This window comes from Hylobates moloch, unplaced genomic scaffold (genome assembly GCF_009828535.3).
Source record: "Hylobates moloch isolate HMO894 unplaced genomic scaffold, HMol_V3 SCAFFOLD_1, whole genome shotgun sequence".
NCBI classification, from domain to species: domain Eukaryota; kingdom Metazoa; phylum Chordata; class Mammalia; order Primates; family Hylobatidae; genus Hylobates; species Hylobates moloch.
In genome coordinates this window covers 73,337,222-73,354,214 of record NW_026652276.1, presented here as the reverse complement: position 1 = coordinate 73,354,214, position 16,993 = coordinate 73,337,222, and the positions used below count along the sequence as shown (strand labels likewise).

The following is a 16,993-nucleotide window of genomic DNA, read 5'->3' as shown; positions in this document are numbered from 1 at the left end:
CAATACTTAACAAAATAGGAATAGTGTCAGGAGTTTAAATAATCACTAATTCCTAACCACAGCTGCTTTCCTGCAGATGAAGCTGTTATAGCTGTTGTAGGTTTATGGCCTCTTATATTGATGTTCCTCATTAAGCATCCTTTTGATATCCTGGGGTGAACACCATTCTTCTTTCTTCCAACACCATTGGAAGAAATCAGAAGATAGCAATATTATATTGGAATTCTACTTTCTCATTAACATTCCGGAGGGGACGCTATTCTAGGAGATAGTTGGGTTCTCAGTATAACCTGAGGGGAACACAACTTACAGGCCTGCAGGGTTAACTTTGCAAACACCAGCAGGACATTTATTACTAATCGTGCCATGGCACCATTAGCAAATACTTTTACAGATGAATAAACCTCCAGAGAAGGTTCTCCGATTTCAAGATGTTACAAGGGATCCACAGCCAAATTCCCAAGTCCTCTCAGTTCCAAGGGCTTTCATTACTCTGGGTCTATATCAGAAATCATTTCTAAAATAGTGAAAATTTAATATTTTAAAAATTTGGAACAGATCCTAAAACTCATACAGGAGATAGAACAAGCTAGCAACTAAGAAACCTGATAATGTTAGCCATGCAATGTTAAAAATATTTCCCAAAATATAATTTATGGTAACTTATAGAAGCCATAGGAAAACTTGAAGATGTGCTTGGCCTCTGTTGACAAGGATGCAGGTAAATGACCAGAAATTAGTCACCATCTGATTTATTTATTTATTTAGAGATAGTCTCACTCTGTTGCCCAAGCTGGAGTACAGTTGCACAATGTTGGCTCACTGCAACCTCCTCCTCCTGGGTTCAAGTGATCCTCCCACCTCAGCCTCCTGGGTAGCTGGGACAGGCAGGTGCCATCACATCTAGCTAATTTTTGTAATTTTTGTAGAGACAGGGTTTCGCCGTGTTGCCCAGGCTGGTCTTGAACTCCTGAGTTCATGCAATCTGCCCTGCTCAGCCTCCCAAAGAGCTGGGACTATAAGTGTGAGCCACTGCACCTAGCCACCATCTATTTTTTTAAAAAATCATAGACCAGAAAGTAGTCCTGAGACCTTCCCTTCCAGTTCGTTTGTATTCTCTGTAGAGAAATCTCAGATATCTCTATGAGTATTTTTTGTCAAGAGTAGAACTACACAGCTGGGCGCAGTGGCTCACGCCTGTAATCCCAGCACTTTGGGAGGCTGAGGCAGGCAGATCACCTGAGGTTGGGAGTTTGGAACCAGCCTGACCAACATGGAGAAACCCTGTCTCTACTAAAAATACAAAATTAGCCAGGCGTGGTGGTGCACGCCAGTAATACCAGCTCCTCGGGAGTCTGAGGCAAGAGAATCGCTTGAATCCAGGAGGCGGAGGTTGCGGTGAGCTGAGATCATGCCATTGCACTCCATCCTGGGCAACAAGAGCGAATCTCCATCTCAAAAAAAAAAAGTAAGAGTAGAACTACAGGCACAGCTCCAGTGATGCGTTGGTGCATCCCAAGATGTACAGGAATCAATTGGATGCTCTATAAAAATCTATTGCTTTATGCGTCTATGAAATATATTTCTGAACACAGGCATTGCTACCTCTCCAAGAGGTAACCAATTTAACATGGCTCATGAATATTAAAGTTTCCTTTGTTCCCAGATCACAGTGCCTCATATTATGATTTGACTTTTAGACTAAAATCTACTGCCTAAATTTGATAATCCATCTACGTAAATAATCTATACTAGATTTTATCAAAAAGTGAACAGAATATTGTGCAACTAGAAAAGTCCTTTTTTCATCTCTAATGCTCCTGGAAACACTGTCTAAATGTATGCTGAGTGAAACCCACTAAGATTTTGAGACCAAGAATAATCTATAGGACCCAAAGAACAACAAATGTCAGTTAGAAAGTTGTTGAAGCTTCTTTGAACATCTTGATGCTTCTACTAATTCAATATAGGACTGCATGGAAAGCTAACTCAGCTCTTTGATGTACCTTTTACAGAGAGGATACACACACTGTGGGAAGGGCTAAGGGTATTGCCATCAGTACATCACATCAAAATGGTATAAGTAAACTAGAAATAATATTTTACTGCTTCTAATTAAAGTTAGTCTCTACCCTAAAAGTGAGTTAGTATCTGCTATGGTAAATTCTGCAGTGAGAATGCTAAGGGCTACTTTCGTGTAGCAAATGAACCAGTTCAACAAGAGAAAGTACTGGGATTGATTAATTATGCCTGCCATGAGCACAGGAAGAAAGAGCACTAGCGTGTGTGCCAGGTATTCCTTCTTTTTCAGTGGCATGTCCCCAGGGAGTATGGTGTTAGAGAACTTCAAACTTTTCCACACTGACTTTGGCAGCAAAATAAATGTAACAGAAGAAATGAATTTCTAAATATAAAATTAAAAACTTTGAAATAGTTCTACTGAATGAATGGCATTTCCATGCTTTTTAGTGCAACAGGCTGTTCCTGGATCGTTATCCATAAATGCTTATGCAGAAGACATTACTATGGTCCAACTAGGCCATAACTAGCAAAATTCAATATGGGTATTGTCGATTAATTTTTGATTAATAATGTGTGTCATCTTTTTACAATGAGTATTTTTTATTGAACAGTATATTTAACACACTTAAAAAATTATCCTATTACCAGAAAGATGTAAATGCCTTATCATATTGGATTAATGTTAACAGACTCTACTGCTACCTAAAACACTGCACTGCACTTAACCATTAATGTGCCAAAGTATTTTTGGGGAAGTTTTCCAGATCCTTTTATTCTTTTCCTTTTCTCAAATACTAAAATTTATTAATCATATATTTCATAGGGGAGAGCAAAGTAAAAAGACAAAAAAAATTAAGATGAGTTGCACACTGAGCTGACTACCATGGGGAGAGATTATTAGCCCCATTCTGTAGATGAAAAAAACAATAAGAAGTGAAAACACCAGGTCATAAACCCTGATCCATATGATTTAAAAGTTCACCCTCAGGCCGGGCGCGGTGGCTCATGCTTGTAATCCCAGCACTTTGGGAGGCCGAGGCGGGCGGATCACAAGGTCAGGAGATCGAGACCACCGTGAAACCCCGTCTCCACTAAAAATACAAAAAATTAGCCAGGCGTGGTGGCGGGCGCCTGTAGTCCCAGCTACTCGGAGAGGCTGAGGCAGGAGAATGGCGTGAACCCGGGAGACGGAGCTTGCAGTGAGCCGAGATTGCGCCACTGCACTCCAGCCTGGGCGAAAGAGCAAGACTCCGTCTCAAAAAAAAAAAAAAAAAAAAAAGTTCACCCTCTTTCTACTGCACCATACCATACAGCTCAGCAGTTTTAGTTAGAAGTGTCACTTCCTCCGAATGACTTCCAACAGACAAGCCAGTTAGACAATAGAGGGGACTAATAGACTGGAATCACAAGCTCTGATGTTTGAAATAAACCGTTACACAACTGTTTTATACTTTTCTATGTACGTACTCTATGTAACCCAGGTGGGCATCTGCCCAGTAGAGTAGATCATTGGTGTAATCAATGGTGATGCCATTAGGCCACTCTAACTTGGTGGAGATAATCACAGACTTGTTGGTTCCATCCATGCCTACTCTCCCAATGTATGCGCGGTGACCCCAGTCTGCCCAGTAGATGTACCTGTCAGGGCAAACACAAAGGATCAGTCCCTGACGCCACAAGAAGTCAGTAGCCAAAATACACACCTTTTCTCCATTTAGAGAAATGGAGTCTGCATTCTGTAGAGCCCCCCAGAAAGGAAAGAGAGCTAACAGCAAATAATCTAAAAAAGAAAAAGGAAGGGGACAATGTACAGAAAATGCTCACAAATAACATAATTAACTGGATTTCAGTGGCTTTGACATGGAGAGTCCAGTAAAGAAATCGGTTTTCTGAAACCACATTGCATGCAGCCAAAATACACGACTTGAAAAGTGCAAAAGTGTGTCAGGGCAAAGAAAACAGAACAGCTGATGATGATGATTTGAAGAAGCCATGCTTCTACTCATTACACTAAATGATTTACCAAGTGGGAAAAGCAGAAGACAAACCCCAGCAAGACATTGGCCTTGAGATAGCTATATGAACAGCCTTTTTGGTAACAGTGGCGGAAGAAGGAGGTGAAAGAAAAGCCCAGGATTGCAGGGAGACAATACCCATATTGAGGGTGAAGGGCAAGTCCTCTGGGATTATCAAAGCAGAAGGTGTTGTTGGCATCCACACAGTGCTGGGCCAGCATGCGGCGATGTCCACCATTGAGGTCAGAGACAAAGAGGCCATCCAGGCGGGCATCCAACCAGTAGAGCTTTCTAAAACGGAGAGCCAGGAGTTAACCAATACAGTCACTTTGTGAAATGGTACATATTTAGCCACCCAGTTTCCTATCCAAGCTACCTGAGAATCACAGACAGTTGTTAGAAGTCACCTTTCTTCAGGAAAATGAGGGCAGGGGAAAACAGGAAGTTGGTCTTCCTGCAGTGAGGCAACAGAGGGTGCAAGACTATGTGCAATAATTCCCATTTTAAGGTGGTGTCATGTAGAAAATACTGTGGACACACCTCACTCGACGGGTCTGGTTTTACTTTCCTCATGCAGCATAAGGCACCCTCTCCAGGCAATGCAAAGGTTTAGCAGAACAGGGAAGCAGAGGTGAGTATCATGAATTACAGTTTAAATGGTGGAGTCAAGGAAACAGATTTGTCTAAGTGTGTCACTGAAACTGCACAGAGAAACTCTGAATTATGACATTCTTAAGATAAAGATTATGACATCCTTAGGATAAAGAGACATCCATGCCTCTGTCAGACAGGCTGTCAAAATGAGTTTCTTAACCTGTGACACATTTCACTTAATCAAACCTAAGAAGCTTTAGAAATGTATTAGGATCTGTTAGAAACTGCTATCTCAAGGACATTTCTGTTATAAATGTATTTTTATTCAATAAAATTTATTTTTCTTATAAGGTAAGTGTTCTTAACCCAAGGTCTTTACCCAGAATCAGGGAAGCCAGCTTTGGGGATCTGTGTATTTTCTAAAGGGGCCCAGGTCTTTCACCAGAGTCTTATAGTATCCATAACCTTCCAAAGGTTTAAATGCCCCTATAATGAGAAGGTCATTTAGGATTTGATAACCAATTCCAACCGGAAGGAGAATGATTTCCCTTCCAAAAGACCTGAATGCCTCTTTGCAATAAGTACGCCCTTATCCATTCATGCCGGATATCTGAATAGTTAGGATAGTAGCATTGCTTCAGGCTTGAGCAAGAAGGAATGAGTATCCATATATGTACAAGTCTTGCCAGTTAATTCACTTGGGTAAATGAGTAAATCCTGATGAATGAGATGGCTACAACCTTGGATTCCATCATTGTAGACACTAAGAACAGTGACAATAATAGTAGCTAATTATTGAACACTTGTTAAATGTCAGGCCTTAGACCAAGGACTTTTTAAAACATTTTATTATTTCAGATCACAACAGGCTTAGAAGGAGTTGCTATTATCATACTTGTATTATTATTCCTGTTGCTATTACCATTCAAGTCTTGGCAGACTGGCTACCCCATAGGGCACTCTACTCTGTTGAGCTTACTGCTTTCCCATTAATTTCTCTTTATTCCACAGTCAAAAGACATCCTGTGAACAGATCCTTCTCAAGAAAACATAGAGAAGATATTCCATCTCCACTACTGAAAAAATTAAGATAACTGAGAGCCAACAGTATCTTCCAATGTGCATAATGGTGGTTTAAAAAGTTATATCAAATGTAAGTGCTTTGGAAACCAAACACCCTAGTGTTGACAGCAGAAATCTTTACTAATATTGGAGAAAAAAATTGTTTCTAATTTCAGTGTAGCTAGTATCTTAGAACTGCCACCTACCAATGCAAATATAACTGGGCTCCATTCTGTCTTTGTGTTTTCAGGAACATTGAGCCTGGTTGTGCACCCTCCTGGACTTTTCAAGAAAAGTTTACCCTACCCTCACCCAGACTTTCTTGCCCATCTTCCTCACATGTATTTAATTCTCTTCAGATAAAGAACACACCTAGATAGAGAGGAAATAGCTGAAATCCAAGAGAAATGTCATTCTAGCAGTTTCTGAGAGAGAGGGCTGAATGACGATATCTTACAATCAAATATTATTTTTTCTGCACTGGAACAAAGGATGGTGACAAGAACAGCACCATGTTCAATTCTGTTCCTGGAAATCATTAATCACTATACTTTTTGACATGTAGGATATGTAAAACAGGAACTGATACCTACAATAGGAATGCTTAGTCAATGTTTCATTCATTATTCAGCAAGCACTCAGCACCTATGTCAGGCCAGCTACTGGTCAGGGAGAACTGGGAAGCCAACTGTCTCCATCCATTTTAGGATCTTTACCCTTCAGGGGGTCAAATACGAGGATGTGGGGAAGAGTCCTCTGGAGGTCTGGGCTGACTGCAACAAGAATCCTTACAGCATACATCTTTACAGTGCCTGCAGATTGACGTCTATTGACCACAAAGCCAATTAGTTTATGCTGCCAAGAATCTGATAGATTTGATATTCAATAGAGATGTTAAGAAGTGTGGTTGATCTGGTAGTTTAGTTAAAATATCACTGGCCTGCCTTAAAGACTGTCAGTTTCCAGAAGGGCAATCTCAAAACAAGAGTCTCATGTTAGCCATTCTCCAGTTTTCATGACCAGCCCATGCTGGGAATGACTAGTATTGGTTGTTGTTTTTTTGTTTCGTTTTGCTTTGTTTTTTTGAGAAAGGGTCTCACTCTGTCACTCAGGCTGGAGTGCCATGCATGTTCTCGGTCCCTGCAACCTCCATCTCCTGGGCTTAAGGGATCCTCCTACCTCAGCCTCATGAGTAGCTGGGACTACAGACGTACACCACCTTTCCTGGCTAATTTTTTCATTTTTCAAAGAGACAGATTTCGCCATATTGCCCAGGCTGGTCTTGAACTTCTGGGCTCAAGCGATCCTCTCACCTCAGCCTCCCAAAGTTCTGGGATTACAGGCATGAACCATTGCCCCCGTCCAATGACTAGTATTGTAAGCAAGCCTATGTACTTCAGGAGAGCAAGGGCCATGCCTGCCTTGTTCTCCTCAAAACCCCTGCTGCTTGTCATCACACTGGGCATGTCGGAGGGACTCAGGAAGTAATGACTGAATGCACCAATGAATGCATGAATCGTCCCTTCATATCATCTCCAGTTAAGTGAATGGCCAGCAACAGTGAACTCTCTTCCCTTGCAGTTCCTCTTTCCATAAAAATGATACTATAAATTTTTTAAATAATTAGATGTTCTGTTCTGTATCTATCATTCGAGTATCAGATACAAAGCAGAAAATAAACCTGCAGAAACATTAAATGTATCTGTGTATTAACCCAAGTTGAAAAATTAATTTCCTATTAAGATGAAAACATGGTTTGAATTTTTTTTAAATTTTTAACTTTTAAAAAGCTCATCAGTGTTTTCTTACCTGGAAACCCAGTCTACAGCCAGACTTTCTGCAGCTGGTAGTCTGTGGTTTATGATTGTCTCCTTGTTTGTCTTATTCAGAAACATTCTCTCAATGACTTGCCTCTGTGTGTCAATCCAATACAATCTCTTTTCTACTCGGTCAAAATCTAATGCCACAACATTGCCCAGTCCTTCCAAGATGAGGGAGTAAAAATAGCCATCTATAGTTAAATTTCTCAAATAGTAACGGTTGCTAAAAATGAGATAGGGTTCGATGTTACTGTTTTGCCGGCAGGTCTTTCCATCTGGTTCTCGGAGGTAGCCTGGGGCACACTTACAGATGTAGGAGCCTATTACGTTCTCACACTTCTGGCTACAGACAAAAGGCATCTCTGTGCATTCATCAATATCAACACAAGTCCGCTTGTCAGACATGAGCTTGTAACCAGGACGACAGGAACAATAGAAACTGGTTAAGGTGTCTGTGCAGTTGTGATCGCAGCCACTGATTGAAGGGTCATGGCATTCATTAATGCCTGTAGGTAAAAAGAAGTTCTTAGAGATCCTAAAATATCAACAACCAACTCACTATAATGGTTCAAAGTCAACATTTCTACTAAACAGTGCCAATTCTTAATGAATCATGCTAAGACAGACAACAAAGACTTCCAAAGACTGTGGATTATTGAAAAGTCACCATTTTTCAACTTCCTCACCAACTTACTCCTTCATCAGTCGTTTCAACAACTAATACAGGAGAAATGAGAAAGAAGAGGAGAAGAAAAGAGCCTGGCCAGTGTGCTGGTCAAACAGCGTTCAGGAAAACTTTTCTAAATGCTCTGATGTGTAGCATGTTCCAGTGTGACTGTTCACACCATGGTCAAGCTCAGGCTTCCAGTGTGAAATCACTGAACATGGAACCACAAAGAGATACACACATTTGCCTCTCATGAGATGGCATGAGCTCAACACTAGGTGCAACACAACACTACACATCCCTCTGGCTGGTCCTGTAATACATGGGCAACCTCACCCAAAAATGATCTACAGAGGGAGGACAGCAAGTTTTTATTAGTTCTCTACTCATCAAGGAACAATAGATTAAAACTTCATGCATTGCAAAATCCATTATCCAAATATCAGGCCAAGCTCTTCCACTAGTTTTCTGTGCACCCCCAAACAATTCATTTCCCATCTATTGGCTACAGTCTTATTATCTGCAAAGAGAAGAGGGTACAGAAGATCACTAGTACTCCTTCTAGCTGTAAGAGTGAATGTTTCATAGGTTTGGATGAGACCTACTGAGATCACTTCGTCTTCAAGCTAAAAATCTTAATTTGAATTATGTACTATTGAGAATTTAATTCTTATAGTTTAGGTAAGGCAAAATTAATTAAAATGCAATGGGAATCTATATGAATTAGGAGTAAACATAAGAAAGTTCCATATGATTTTTGTATAAATGTATAACCTAGCACACGTTTTTCTTAATTTATTAAATGGTTTTTGAAACTTTGGTAGAAATTTATAAAAGTTTTTCTTACAATAGAGCAAAAGCCACTTTTTGGATGATTTTTAAATTTTTTTCATTTTTTTTTCTTCAACTTTTAAGTTCAGGGGTACATGTGCAGGATGTGCAAGTTTGTTATAATAGGTAAACACGTGCCATGGTGGTTTGCTGCACAGATTTTTTAATATTATGCATAGATATTCTCTTCTCTACATTTCCACAGCAGTTTCTGTCTAGCATTTAATTTTAATGTTATTTCATATAAATCATATCTTTCACATAAGGACAAAAACTACATTACATACTTCTGGGTCAATTAGGCAAATGCTTTCAATGAGTACTGACAATGAACCAGTGGAATAAAGAAAACAAAATAAACGAAATGATATGGTCTCTAAATTGTTATTACAGAGACAATACCAACATACATGAAACAATGGTTACAAGGATTAAACACCACAAGCAGGATGAATTGCCAATATTATGAAGTTCAAGATGGTGCTAAGCAAACAATGCCCATGTTACGGATTCTCAACTGCTTTACTTGTGGTGGTTGGGTGAGAGAGATATTAAACTCTCCCATTCAATTACCTGAGGACAGAAATGAAGAACAGGCCAAGGAGTCCTAGCAGAGGGATGCTTCAGGCAAAAAGTCATTACAAGAATTCAAAGAGAATCAACCTGGTTCCCTTCATTCTTGAGTACCTTATTTGGCAATAACGTTAAATGATGGCCTGAATATTTGCCCATCTTCTGTTCTCTCTAATGACTATCTAAGCAAAGAATTGGTCCAAAAAAATGTGTGTCCCCCATCTTATATACCAAGAAACTTTGGTAACCTTTTGCTATATCAGGAATAGTGATTTTATGGTAACTTTGCAGTTAGAGGACAAGGTGGAAAGTCTAAGTTGTAAAGGGTTGAGAATCCATATTAAGTCTCCCCTGTTGCCTTTTCCCAAATCCTCTGTTGTACTTACCACAACCTTTCTCATCGCTGTTGTCCAAACAGTCATCTAGGTGGTTGCAGAGTTTCATCATCTCGATGCAGCGCCCACTGTCACACTTGAACTCGTGAGGTGGACATGTGGGTTCTGGGGTGTGGCACAGGTGCATCAGCTCATCAGATCCATCTCCACAGTCATTATCCTCATCACAGACAAAGGTTTTACTAATGCAGCGCCCGTTCTGACAGGTAAACTGATTCTGTTGGCAAGTCTGGTATAAGCAGCCCCTCTCATCGCTATAGTCACCACAGTCATTGTGCCGGTCACACCTGTATCATGAGATCCAGTACCACTTTTAGAGAGGTTGACAATAAATCTCAACTATTACCCACTTGGGGCTTTGCTTCCTTTTTTATCTACCTAAATGCCAGGTCAACCATTTCAACAAGATCACCGGTGCCCTTGGTCCCCTTTCCCCCAACATCTTCATCTACCCCACTAATTGCCAATTCTAGGAGAATCCAATATTTGGTATTCCACCTAACTTCTTCAGGGGCTGGCTGCTACAATTAGAAATGCTACCATTAAATGCTACCATCTAATAGCTACAGACCATTAGTAGGTCTATAGCTATTAAAAATACTTGCATTCATTTTTTCCTTAGTTGATAAACTAATTAAATACAACTTTTGTAATTTTGGTACACATCAGATCTATGAGACAGCTTATGAACACTGGCATTATCTATGTTCAACAGATAATGAGATAGCCAGTAGGCACTGGCAATGTACTGGGTAATCACATGATAAAAGTGCCCATACCCAAGTGGAAACTCATAGGGTGAGTGCTATATATTATAAATAAGATTATTGGGTGCGTCCTCTAAGAACACGTATCTTCCCACTGGAATAACGTTTACATTGTCAGTCCAGTTCCTTCCATCTTTCGTTACACTCCTGCCATCTATCGTGAGATGTGAGTCTTCATGGTGATGTGAATGAAGGCAAGCTAGTAGGTTAGCATGGCATACTGGCAAAGGAAGAAGGCATGCTGTAGTATGAGAAGCTATCTCGGGACCTAACACACACAGGCATCATTATAACAATATAATTTCCTGAAGTTCTGTGAGCCAAACTGGCCTTTCTTCTCCATATTACTCCAAGATTCCATAAAAGTTATGATGTCTAAAGGGGGTCTCACATAAGCATCAAGGACTCTTTGATAAGAATGAACAAAGCTAATGGTCTTGAACAATTTATCATAGAAAGCATAGGAGCGGCACATAGAGCATTACAAGATGTGAAGGCAACAATGGTGAATGTGGCCAGCTTTACAACTGACCTATAACCAGGCCTGCTAACCTGCACTGCCATCCATAAACCCAGGGCCTTGTCAACATGATTTACAGCTAAATGTGTGCATGTAATTGTGAAGAAAGCCGTGGTCAAGGCAGACTGGCTCAGCTCCATTTGGTCTCCCGGGAGCTATTTAACTCATTTCCAAATGGTTTGAAAACACCAATGCTTTCCTTTCTCTAATTTAGTTCCAATGCAGGAGGAAAAACAAGTCACCAAGCAAATCACCAAGCTTTCAGGCACTATTGCAAGTCAGTATTCCAGCTCACCACCAAATTGTCACCCCTCAGTTTTATCATCCATGTTTTTCAGCAGCATCAGTAATGAGCCAAGAAAAAAAAAGTCAATAGGAAAAATGATCTCCTGTCCCACTGTACCAAATGGGGAGCAAACTTTCTGCGAAGCAAGCAAGGAGATGTACACTAACAGCACACCTAGTAGAGGCTACTCCAGACACACAGATTTTGGACCTATTTAAAAGCTGATAGCTCAGGTTTTCAAACAAACAGTATATTTTTTTCTCTTCTATTATAGCCCTTTTCAAGGAAATTCAGAAAGCTCAAGGAAAAAAAGAGAGAGAGAGAGAAAGGGAGGGAAAGTGAAGGAAGGAACAATGGAGGAAGAAAGAAAGGGAGAGAGGAAACGTTATTGTGCTGTGAGATCATAGTAATGATAAAGGAAGAACCCCGAAAGCTCAGAATGGGAGGAATAAAGGAGATAACTTGGAGTCTGATCAAAATCAACACCTGCTACCGTTCTTGTGCCTAGAGTCTAAGCCTAGGTATTCAGAATATATTTACATCTAAGACTAATGCTATTAGCTATTTACCAAATTCAGAAAAACTAGAGAAGTGCAACACAATAGAACTCTTGAGCAGTAGGGAGAAAATATAGACAAAGAATTATCTACTTTAGGTGCAAAAAATAAAAATCTACACTTTACATCCATATTACTTAAATACAAACAAAGCATATTCTACTGCAGCTTCACTACAAAAGAAGACAGCTCCACCGCTTGAATGTCTTTGGATTGTCAGTTCACAAACTATCACCTCTCAGCAATGTCCACTCATCAGAGGATGAATCACCCACAGAGTATATTTTCTTGATAGCATTTATCCACTTTTTAAATTACTGCTAAGTCCCTGCTCCTTCACCTCCTCCTTCTTCCTCAGGCCCACCACAATAAACACACAATTGTACACCACACTGGACTCCAGTGGTACATTAGCACCTGTTGATGAGCTGCCTGCCCCTCCAGTCAATGGCCCCTGTGACTCTGCTGCTCTGATCTTGTGCCTACTTAGTATATCTTTCCCATTGTCTTCCTTCGCATGCTGTAAGCTGGCCATTCCTGTTGCTCTCAATGTGCCTGTGTGTCCCTTAACAGTCCTTGGCACAAGCAATATCTCTTCATGGCTCCAGTTGTGCCCAAATACCTAAGACATACTTTCACCTCAGGAAGTCCTACTATGTCAAATTCACCTTCCACCTTGAGCAAGCTCCTTTCTGGACTCCCCTACTTTTGCTAATGCTCATACTATTTTACTAGTCAATCAGGATTGAAACTTACAAATTGTTCTTCTCCATTTCCTTCCATAATCCAAGTATTTGTTAAGTGGGATGATGAGAAGTTGGGATGTTAAGAATTATATAAACTGTTTGAAGAGGCCCATTTGGAGAAAGAGGTAAGAAGTCAAACAATGGAACATTGCAGGAGAGGTCCCCGAAACCAGCAGGCTGTGAGCTGAATCTGTTTGATCCACACAGTGTTTTAAGAATTTTAAAATTTGTTTCCAGCATTTAAAATCAGACTATTTCATATGAAAATCCAGATTTCCAACTTCTGTCAAAAAGAGAGCATCAGAATGGCCTTCCAGCCCTCCTGCATGATATTGATCAATGTCTGCATCCTTAGTTGGAGACATTGTCTCAGTTCACTCCACCTGTCTCTACTTGACTCTGAGCCTAAAAGCCAAGCTCTATTTATCATCATGCTCATGCTGTTATTTTTCTTACAGTAGAGAGAGGAGAGTGAAACAGTTCGTGTAATACCAATGCCTCTACTCCAAGTGGAAAACTAAGCGGATCACCAGCTTCAAGAAAGAATTCTTATCTCAAGCCCTCTCCATTCATCTCCCTGGCCCTCTGTGCAAGGCCAGATTCTGTCTTTCACAGGCCCTAGGCATTTTTGCCTTCTTGGGCTCCTTCCTCCATAAAAATATTAAAAATTATATTTAATTTTAAATTGTTAATATGGTATTATATATTAATAATTTATTTAAGTATCTAACTTCTTTTCATTTTAATGCAATCATATTGGTATAAAGCCAGATATATTAATATTATATATTAAAATGCTTTCTTTGATGTAAAAGTTTTTTTTTCCTTGATTTTGAAAGGAATCCAAACATTTTCATAGGCCACCAAACGCATCATGGGCCCTGGGCACTGTGGCCACTGGGTGCCTAATAGGTAAGTGAGCCCAGCCCCCAAGGACATTTGAGGCATGCTGGGTAACTTTTGAATCCTCAATTCACCTGAATATCTTTGGGATACACAGTCCGTAACCACAGGTGAATTCATTTTCAGAACAAGTTCTCCTGGTGCAATTCTGATTCTCATCGTAGCCATCAGTACAGTCCACATCACCATCACAGACCCAAGACTGGGGAATGCACCTCCTGTCCGGAGGTCTGTCATTTACACAAAGAAACTCGGAATCCGAGCAGTTTTGATTCTCTGAAACCAAAGCACGCAAGAATCAGAAAGCATGAGAGCTCAGTGCAGCAGTTAATTCTCTTTGCTTTAATGTTACTTACCATTCTAAGGATGAAAGGAAATGGGAGGAAAACACGTAGACAAATTACATTGCTATTATAATAATAGATCATAATAAAAATACCTCCAGAGGTTCCATTTTAATTGCTTTGGACCCTGGCTTTTTCAAAGAAATCAATATAATAAAACGCCTCATTTATTTTTCCATAAAATACATTAGAATGGTCATGCTTTTTCCCTTAGGGCTTCAGAAAACCACTGCCATTTTGTTAATTGGATACCAAATGCCTTATATTTTGGTAACTTTTTTTAGTTTACAAAGCATAATCACAGAAGCACAATGTGAGATACGTATTTTTACACCATTTGTATAGATGAGAAAACTGAAGCTCAAGATGGTTAACTGGATGTCTCAAAGTCATAGAACTAGGTGAAGAGCTGGGGCTTCAAACCTAGGTCTTTCTCCTCCAAATTTAGTGCTTTTTCAACTGCTATAATGCTACCACCCCAAGCAGTATTGGGGTGGAGAGGAAAGGCATATGTTAACAGAATTGTCAGAAACCATGATGCTATGAGGAAAGAGATGAGATGCTGACATCGAATTATTAGTGTCCACAAAATAAAAGAACAGGTGTTTTATCCAGTCTCATTGTGGGTGAATAGAAAACAAAAGAAAGAAGGAGATGTTGGTAAAGACAGGTGGGAGAAATGCATACGCCACAATCCATGTATGGGCAGCTGAAAACCACCCATGTCAGTGGATAGGGTGGATAGGGCAAATGTGGAGTTGTGACCCACTACAAAAGTCACAACGCAGGAGGGTGCCATCAGATGCAAGCAGCAGGGAGCCATTGAGTCTACTGCCCTACCATAGAAAGACATTATTCTAACACCGATTAGATTAATTCTTGAACTAGCTAAGATTTCCATACCCTGTTGGTAATGAAAATGATGTTCCATTATCTACTCAAGAGGCATAACATCCCTCCCTCCATGCCACTGTAAGGTGACAAAGGAAACTAGAGACAGTTCATTGTTATACTGTGAAGGTTGCTATTAAGAGTGGCCAACCACTGGGTGCAGTGGCTCATGCTTGTAATCCCAGCACTTTGGGAAGCCAAGGCAAGAGGGTTGCTTGAGCCCAGTAGTTTGAAACTAGCCTAGGCAATATAGTGAGACCTCGTCTCTACAAAAAAAAAGTATAAAAAATCAGCCAGGCGTGGTGGTGGGTGTATGGTCCCAACTACTTGGGGGCTGAAGTGGGAGGATCGCTTGAGCCTGGAAGGTGGAGGCTGCACTGAGCCATGATCCCACCACTGCACTCCAGCCTGGGCAACACAGTAAGACCTTGTCCAAAAAAAGGAAACAACCAAGTATTCGTGGGTTTTTTTTTCCCCTAGAAATGTAGGACATTATGTCCATTAGCCAAATGTAAGAGAAAGAAAGTAAGTATAAAGTCATTTTTCATCACTCTGAAGCATTTGAGTGGATGATATCAAACACTCCCAGCATGGAGAAACAAAGGTAACATTCTATCAGTGTCCATTCAATTACAGAGAAATCTGCAATCATACTCTCCAAACACAGAAAAACAACTCTACTGTGTTTCCCTGGAATGTGACTCTGCAGAGGAATTAATCGGCTTCACTTACGACACTGGTGCCTTTCATCCTCATCACTCATATCCCCACAGTCATTATCACCGTCACAGATCCATTCACTTGGGATGCATCTCCCACCATCACATTTGAACTCATCAGCTAGGCATGTTCGCTCAGAGTGACCTGAAAAGATCAACAGCATTCTCAGTGAGAAAAAGTGGTTTGCAGTCCAGGAATCTGGAGACAAGCTGGCTGTAGCATGAGTTGTCTAGAAAACCTGAAACAGCATTATTTCATTATGTACATCTAGGGTAGTCCTCCAATAAGACTAGTACCAGCGACCAACAGTTTGAGGTAAAAGTAGTCAACTGACAGTGCACAGCCCTAATTATCTTTGGTGACTAAAATGGGATACAATATTCCCTTATGTGTATGGTAGAGAAAGAACACTTCTTTTCCCAGGAAAGATATGAATTACCTACTATTTCACGTTTCTATTTTAAAATCTACTTTTCATCCAAAACCATTTTGTTTTGTGCAAACTCTCCCCCGCCTGCACTCCCCATCCCCGCTTCCTTGCTCCCTTTCCTTCTTTCCATAACACTTACCACCACCTTTCAACATACTAGACAATTTACTGATTGGTTGCCTGTCTCCCCTCTTTAGAATATTAGCTCCATGTGGGTAGGGATTGTTGTCTTATTCACTGACACAGCCCAGAAGTTCCTAGAACACAGCTGTTCAATAAATACTGAATTAAAATAAGTCCCTCTTCCACTTAAAATTAGCCATCACTGATTCAGGTGCTTTAACCTTAACCCCACATGTTCCTATTTAACTAATAAAGGTGTCATAGGCTCCCAAAACCAGGACACCCTGGAATTAGCCTAAGGTAAGAGAAAATATAATTGCAACTGATAAAGACACAGCCTAATCATAACAGTAACAAGAAATAGGCTCTTTCAGAAGCTGCTATGAAAAGTGCGTATATTGATCCAGACTTTTTTTTTCTGTGGCCAGACTGGAGTGCAGTGGCGCGATCTCAGCTCACTGCAACCTCTGCCTCCTGGGTTCAAGTGATTCTCCTGCCTCAGCCTCCTGAGTAGCTGGGATTACAGGCACGTGCCACCACACCTAGCTAATTCTTGTGTTTTTAGTAGAGACGGGTTTCACCATGTTGGCCAGGATGGTCTCGATCTCTTGACCTTGTGATCCGCCCGCCTTGGCCTCCCAAAGGGCTAGGATTACAGGTGTGAGCCACCGTGCCTGGCCTGATCCAGATTTTTTGAAGAGACGTATCTCCTTTGATACAGCAGCAC

At 40.6% G+C, this 16,993-nt stretch overlaps 1 protein-coding gene across 1 annotated transcript in view; it reads right to left on the bottom strand.

Annotated features, from left to right (window-relative positions):
* The window catches only part of LRP2 (LDL receptor related protein 2), a 227,500-nt gene that overhangs the window by 53,377 nt on the left and 157,130 nt on the right, over positions 1-16,993 (bottom strand). The window contains exons 47-52 of the mRNA XM_032753385.2: positions 15,726-15,857; positions 13,833-14,034; positions 9,971-10,266; positions 7,503-8,019; positions 4,176-4,328; positions 3,490-3,660 (exon numbers count right to left, since the gene is read on the bottom strand). Of these exons, the coding sequence (XP_032609276.1) occupies positions 3,490-3,660; positions 4,176-4,328; positions 7,503-8,019; positions 9,971-10,266; positions 13,833-14,034; positions 15,726-15,857 (1,471 nt within the window). The remainder of the gene's footprint in view (positions 1-3,489; positions 3,661-4,175; positions 4,329-7,502; positions 8,020-9,970; positions 10,267-13,832; positions 14,035-15,725; positions 15,858-16,993) is intronic.